This window comes from Aplosporella prunicola, assembly GCF_010093885.1.
Source record: "Aplosporella prunicola CBS 121167 unplaced genomic scaffold K452scaffold_21, whole genome shotgun sequence".
Classification (NCBI taxonomy): domain Eukaryota; kingdom Fungi; phylum Ascomycota; class Dothideomycetes; order Botryosphaeriales; family Aplosporellaceae; genus Aplosporella; species Aplosporella prunicola.
In genome coordinates this window covers 673,241-680,492 of record NW_022983549.1, presented here as the reverse complement: position 1 = coordinate 680,492, position 7,252 = coordinate 673,241, and the positions used below count along the sequence as shown (strand labels likewise).

At 54.8% G+C, this 7,252-nt stretch overlaps 2 protein-coding genes across 2 annotated transcripts; both read left to right on the top strand.

Annotated features, from left to right (window-relative positions):
- Positions 1–39: 39 nt before the first annotated feature.
- K452DRAFT_311103 (uncharacterized protein) lies at positions 40–477 on the top strand (the record flags this gene model as incomplete). Its single annotated transcript, XM_033543393.1, has 1 exon — positions 40–477. The coding sequence occupies one exon, from the start codon at positions 40–42 to the stop codon at positions 475–477; it is 438 nt and encodes a 145-aa protein (XP_033394887.1).
- Positions 478–1,366: 889 nt separating this feature from the next.
- Positions 1,367–3,688, top strand: K452DRAFT_328468 (uncharacterized protein; the record flags this gene model as incomplete). Its single annotated transcript, XM_033544987.1, has 3 exons — positions 1,367–2,225; positions 2,256–2,825; positions 3,009–3,688. The coding sequence occupies 3 exons, from the start codon at positions 1,367–1,369 to the stop codon at positions 3,686–3,688; spliced, it is 2,109 nt and encodes a 702-aa protein (XP_033394886.1).
- Between the last annotated feature and the right edge of the window lie 3,564 nt (positions 3,689–7,252).

Genomic DNA, 7,252 nt, shown 5'->3' with positions numbered 1-7,252 from the left:
ATACTACCAACCTACCGTGTACGACTAAAGCTGTACAGTATGTACCTAACCCTGTGGATATTAGCTTGCTTGGGTGGGAAATGTGATGGAGGGTTTTTGGCGGGCTTGCTTGCTTGTTTGTTTGCTGCTTGGCTGGCATGGCTTGCTGAGAGAGACGGAGATGAAGACGACGCCGACGCCGACTGCGGACGCCGACCGCCGACCACCGATGCCGGTGCCGGTGCTGGTGGTTGTGTTAGCGTTGGCGTTCGGGCGTTCTGGCGTTTGGCTGCTGATGCGCTGGTTGTGCTGATGCTGCTGACGGCGGGGGACTCCGATGGTTGTGGTGGTGTGGTGTTGTGTGGTGGTCTGGTGGAGGCTTGCCGGATGGCTTGTCGAGCGGGTGGTGGTGGTTTGGAGAGAATGTACGCGACGGGGACACAGTGTGAGTGGGAGGAAGAGATGGGGTGGATCGGAACAGGATCTCGAGCTGAGTGAGGTGATGAGGTCCTCGACTCGCCTATCCTGCCGCTAATCACGACAACCTCTTACAGGGCGAACAGACATGTCGCCCATGCCATGCCACCACCACCGCCACCATCCCTTCAGCTATTCCCGCCCGCTACATATCTACTGGTAGGTCTGAGACACGCATCGTTCTCGCGAGCCGCATCATGTCGCATGTCGTCAGCTTTGGGCGCGGCGACGCAGCCAAGCAGAGCTTAGCAGAGCTTTTTGTTGTTGGGTGGGCTTGCTGACGGCAGGGAGGAGGAAGTAGGGAGAGAGTGTGTGTGTGTGTGGAGAGAGGTAGGGGGCGGGAATGTGTTTGTGGTGGTGGTAAGGTAGAGTAGGTAGGAGTGCTGCTGCGCGTGATGATGGTGGCGATGGCGATGGCGAAGGCGATTATGCGAGATTGCGGCGCGGATTCATGTCGAGTGGCGTGTTGTTTGGTGGAGTAGGTGGAGGGATCCCTTTGCAAAAACAGGTCGCACGCTGGTGTAGGCAGAACGGATCGACGGGCCAGCGAAAATGCGGGGAACGATGCACATCACAGAGAAGCTTCACGGCCAAGCCTCCCCCTTTGCTCCATTCATCGGAAATGACGCCAACTGCCTCGGTGCCACGGTTTGCCTTCTTTAGCCAAAACTGCCTGCGACCTGCCCTGCTGCCCTGCCCTGCCCTTGTCCAAAGACTCCACCTACTCTCCCATATCATCATCATCACCTACTCCTACCCACTCTCACGTATGGCCCACTTCGACTCCAGCCCAACGGTCCCGTACCATCGAAATCCGTAGTCGCGGTCCCCAACCGCTCAAAACCCGAGCCTCTTCCACTCAACCTGTCACTGCCACTGCCCTACGCCCGACCCGAAGCCAAGAAAGGCCATGGCGACCCAGCTACAGACCGTCTCGGCGCCGGGAAACGACGCCTACGACGACAGCAACAATGAATCTGCCAGCGAACGTGTTGAGCCCATCACTCCCACCAGCGATGCTAACTCGTCCTTCCATCACGCTCTGAACGGCGCCGACTCGACCATCAAGTCCCCACCTGCATCTGCACCTGAACTCAAGACCGTCACATCCACCACCACCTCCTCCTCAACAACACGCTCACCCGTACAAGAACCCTTGTCCTCGGCGCGAGGCGGCTTCAAGAAGATCGGCAACGCCATAAAGAACCGCATCCGCACCAGCTCCAAGACGCAGTCCAAGAACGACGCCGCTTCCGCCACTACCGCCGGCGGCTCGCAAACGGACTTGCCGCCCCTCCGGACTCGTCGCTTCGGCTCCTTCTCGCTGTCAGTGCGCAACTCGCCGCAGACGTCGCAGTCCACGACGCCATCGCCGACCGACTCGCCGACGAGCACGACGGACGAGGGTGCGAGCGCGGCCGACAAGCCCGGCACGGCCGGAAGCGCTCCGCGGCCGAGGCTCGGCATCACCTTTGACACGCTCTCGAACCACAACAAGAGCAAGGACGGCAAGATGGCGCCGTCCAAGTCGCCGCCGCACATGGGCCGGCAACGGTCAGCCAGCACCGACTCAATGCCCAAGCCATCGTCGCACCACCATCAGCAGGACACGCAGGTGGCAGCACCGCAGTATGTGGGACGGGCGGCCGAAGGGGCCGGACTCAAGGCACGGCGGCTGAGCACCAGCCTGCTGGACGAGTTCATGGTCGACTATTGCGAGCTGGACAAGGAGTACAAGAGCTCGTCGGCACTACCGTTCCGGCGAGGCCGTAAGCTGGGCGACGGCGCGACGGCCGAAGTGCGCATCATGTGTCGGCGGGGTGGAGCCAGCGACGAGCTGTACGCGGTCAAGGAGTTCCGGGCGCGCGAAAAGGACGAGTCGGCCGAGGACTACGTCAACAAGATCAAGAGCGAGTACAGCATCGCCAAGTCGTTGCATCACCCGAACATTGTCGAGACGCTGCGGCTGTGCACGCACAACGGCCGCTGGAACCACATCATGGAGTTCTGCCCGCACGGAGAGCTGTACGACCTTGCCAAGAAGGGGCTGTTTTTACCGCCGCAGTTTGGCGGATACTACAAGGCGGCGGACCGGCTGTGCTTCTTCAAGCAGTTGTGCCGCGGAGTGGCGTACCTGCACGACCACGGCATTGCGCACCGCGACATCAAGCTGGAGAACCTGTTGCTCGATGCATCCGGACACCTGAAGATCACCGACTTTGGCGTGTCCGAGGTGTTTAGCGGCGAGCATCCCGGACTGCGCGCCGCGGGCGGCCAGTGCGGTGTTAACATGGGAGCAGTGCGATGGTGCAAGCCGGGCATCTGCGGCAGCAGGCCGTACATGGCGCCCGAGGTGCTTGCCAAGAAGGGTACGTAGGTCCTTGGCGGGAGGATGATGATGCGCTGCAGCGCCGCTGCGCGTCGTCGGATTTGGAATCCCTTTCCCTCCCCGCACACACACACACACACACACACTTGTTTGCTTGCTTGCTTTTGCTTCGTTGTTACGTAGGTCACTTGGCTGACACAGCCCCTTCTTGGCGCGCAAACAGGCTCCTACGACCCCCGTGCCATCGACGTCTGGTCCTGCGCCATCTCGCTCTTCTACATGTCGAACCAGCAGCCGTGGCTGGCGGCCGACGTGAGCAGCGATGTGAAATACGCGTCGTACGTGCGTAACTGGGAAGAGTGGCTTGCGCGGCGACGGGCAGAGAGTAAAAGTAAGAGTAAGAGCAAGAGCAAGATAAAGAGCAAGAGCCGCGACTGGAACGACTCGGCCGGCGACGATGATAATGATGATAACGATGACGACTACGACGACAAAAACGACGACGACGCCTACTCCGCCGCGACAATGGTGCAGGACGAGGCGGCGGCACCGGGCGCTGACGCGGCGCCCAAGACGGCCCCCGCCTTTCAGCATCTCGACTCCCCCGGCATCAAGCGGCTGGCGATCCGCATGCTGGCGCCGGACCCGGCGCGGCGGATCAGCATGCGCGAGGTGCTGTCGACGCCGGCGATGCGGGCCATTGAGTGCTGCACGCCGGAGGGGTATGAGGACGAGAATGGCGGTGGTGGTGGGGGTGGGATTGTGGACGCGGGGACCAAGCAGGGCTGCAGGGTGGCGAGACGGGCGGCGGTGGTGAAACGGCATGCGCATGTGCCGCCTAGGGGGAGTCGGATCCCGAAGGCGTTGATGCATCGGTTTGATATGGGGCATGGGTGGAGTTGAGGGGGTGTGGTATGGTGTTAGGAGAGGTGTTGGGAGGGGTGTATGTTTAGATGGAGAGAGAGGGAGAGTGCAGATGAGAGAGGGTGGATTGATTGGTGCGTAAGATGGAGATGGCGGGGCGGAGCGGAGCGGTGTCGGCTTGGTTACTTGCTTACTTTCTTTTCTTTCCTTCTTTCCCTTCTCCTCCCTCCCTCCCCTTTTCCCATTCTTCCTCTGCTGACACTGCCTACCTTTTTTAGCGCTGTCTGCGGTGGTGTGGGTGTGCGTGGTGCGGGTGCGGCGTTGTCCTTCTTCCTTTCTTCCATTTCCTTTTCCCTTCTCCCCTTCTTTCTCCACCACCTTCGTCTTCGTCTTCGTCTTCGCTCGATTCCCTACCCGCTTATGCTATGCTATTGACGTTACTAAGAGGCTGACCTGGCTGGATGGCTGGCTGACTGGCTGACTTACTCACTTACTCGCTTACACTTACGTACTTACGTACTTACACTACTGGCTAACTTATTAAACTATTAAATTATTGAGTGTTGACTGACTGACTGACTGATTGGAGTATTTGATGACGGGGTTGGGGTTGGGTTGGGATGGGATGGTTAGAGTGAGTAGTTGGTTGGTTTGATGTAGTGGGGAGGGGTGTGGAGACGTGTGGGGGAGTATATGGGAGTGTGTGTGTGCTGAGTGCTAGAGGGCGCTTATAAAAGCGTCAGCTAGCAGACCCACGCTACTACAAAAGGGCAGGAGGCACGGAGAGAAACACAGCTGCAGCACTAACCCATCTTGCATGGCCTGAGCTTTGGTGGAATGGAAGCGACGAATGAAGACATGGGTGTAGTATCATGCATGAACTGGGGGAACCACTATTACCATATCGTATGTTATTATTAAGACAAGCTCTAAAGTAGTAGCGGGTTGGGTTTAGTTAGGATTAAAGACCTAAGGGTGGTGTAGAGCGCTAGCGTGTATTATATATGTTTGAGATTATTGTTGTACGGTGGTGTGGTGGAGATGTTTAGTCGTCTAGGAAAGTGACTTGGTGCGTTTTATTTGGTTTGTTGTAGCTGTTTGCTTGGTGGGTGGGTTTAGTGCGTTGTGTACACCCTTGAGCGCTTTAGATGGGTTTATTCTAGGCTACACATGGAAGAGAAGTACGGATATGCCGACGAGCGAAACTGATCGGTGTAGGTGAATGAAGTGGGGTTGGTAGTAATAAACCTAATTAAATAGCTTGGATGAGTGCATCGAGGCGGAGATGGTGATGTTACTGTATAGGTAGGTTCTTACTGATTCTGCTTCCTTTGTGGCTTGCTTTTTCGGGATCTTTGCCTGTGCTGATGAGGGCGCATATGACGCTAGTGTGGCGGATTAAATTCAGTGTTGATCAAGTTCTCCGCATAAGGATAGACAAACTTACAGAAACGCAGAGAGAAAAAGGGAGAGTAAAGGTATATAATAAGTACCCGCCCAGCTAGCGAACATTACCTCCGCATTAACGACGGCAGCACGGAATTCTTCAAACAAGAAGAGACTCAAGCAACCGGCCCGGGATAATTTACCTATTTATCATCTCGATTTTTCTCATCTATCAACTCATTCACTTCTCATGCGCATAGCCCACGAGAACAAAGCGTTTTCTTTCAGTGACGAGCACAAACAAAGAGCAGTAACGATCAGCATCATCTACTTATACACTCGAGCGACAACGGTGTGCTGAATGCTAGGCTAGAGTCAGCGACAACAAGTTGCAGTTTCAGCTGGCTGTGTCTGGAGTGCTGTAGACGGTTGTTTTTAAGCATATATCCCGGTGAATGATTCCTTTCCAGTCTTTGCCTTCACCTGGGCCGGCGAGCAAGGACGGCGAGGATGGCGGTGGTGCAGTAGATGGAGAAGAGAGATGTAGGCTTAGGCAAGGTGGTTTTATAATGTACTAGGCGCCCACACTATACTACTAAAATCCCTCGGTACTCTATTCTCTTAGTTTATTCTCTCTCTTAATATCCTCGCGTTCGGCTACAAACAACATCCGCTCACCTCCTACAGCCACACCTCTTAAGCCACTGAGATGTCTAACAGTAACAACCATCAAAGCAGTATCCCGTCCCTCCCCACACTAAAACGACTTAATCCTACTCTCGCCAACCGAAACAAACACCGCACGCAAACCAAGTGAACACCACAAGCATTCCCAAAACCAATCCAGAATCATAACAAGTCCTAAGGGTCCTCATTCTACACACGAATATAGATACAACCCTAACAAACTCCACCCCGTCACCACCTTAAGCCAGAGCACGGAACCGTTTCCTCAACACCCAATCTCTACACAAAAAAGCCCCAAAACTTTCAGACCAGCACGCAGGCACCACAGCCTCACCAACATGATCCAATATCTCGCTCGTCGAAACAACGACGACGCCTTGGGCAGCAGGGCGTCGCATAAGTCCAACTATGTCATAACGGATTACCGCCTCCGGATACCACCCCACAACCGACTCCAGAAGCACTACAGGCACGCTCCCCTTAACTCACAAAAGTGCGCCAACACCAACACAGCCGTAAAGCCTAAAGCACAAAGCGCATCACCACCACCAACCACCATCTACGTAGAGCATCACCGCTTACTGATATTCCCCATCGGCATCGGCATCATCGTCGTCCATGCAACCAACCAACTAGGTAGGAGTATCTAACTAGCATTGACTTTCAATAACCACCACCACCATCCCCCCAAGCCGAGCAGCACCACCGTATCAAACCGACTCAAAGCAAAGCAAAGCACTGCCTTCGTCTGTCCTTCAGCTCACTGTCCAAAGAAGCGGCCGTACGCACACACGCACCCGGTTGTTGGAATCCAAAAACAACAGTGATTTTGTCTTCAGTTGTTGGGTTGGGTAGAAACTGAGGCGAGATAGGGCATACAAGTAGGGCCTGTCTTTTATACTTTTCTGCGTAGGCTTGGATCTCGGTACGAGCAGTATTACTGCAACTCATCCTACCTCCATACACCATGGGCCGTGGAGGCTGAGCGGAGTGAACAGGCTTCGTGGGATCGTGAATGCGGAAGAATCTAGATATTTGTTGTAGGTGTAAGTGATAACCTATAGTTGCATGCTTAGGCTTTCTTGTCTTAGAGGTTGATGTATTGCCGCATTGCGACATGGGCGTCGAGTATATATAACCATAGCAAGCTGCAAACTAGCGGAGTTACTGTCTGCTATCCAATTACTCCGCTTATACATATGACGTTTATGCCATGTGCTTTCGTTACCATATATAGTTATACGACCAATTGTGATGGGTTGTTGTGGCAATGCGAGGTCTATAACACATCCACAATTTTTCGTGCAACTGGACCGACACACTTCAAAATGTTCAGCCACGCGACCCTACGACAGGCAATAAAAGCTGGCTATAGCGAAAAGCTACAAGTATTGCTAAAACCAGGTTTAGTAGTCACGTACGCAAGGCCTGCAACAGACTGTTGTAGGCTTTAAAACAAGGCCCCGGATAATTTGTCCACCCCCCTTTGGATATTTTGCCCACCCCTTCCACCGCCTCCTAAATAGGTAA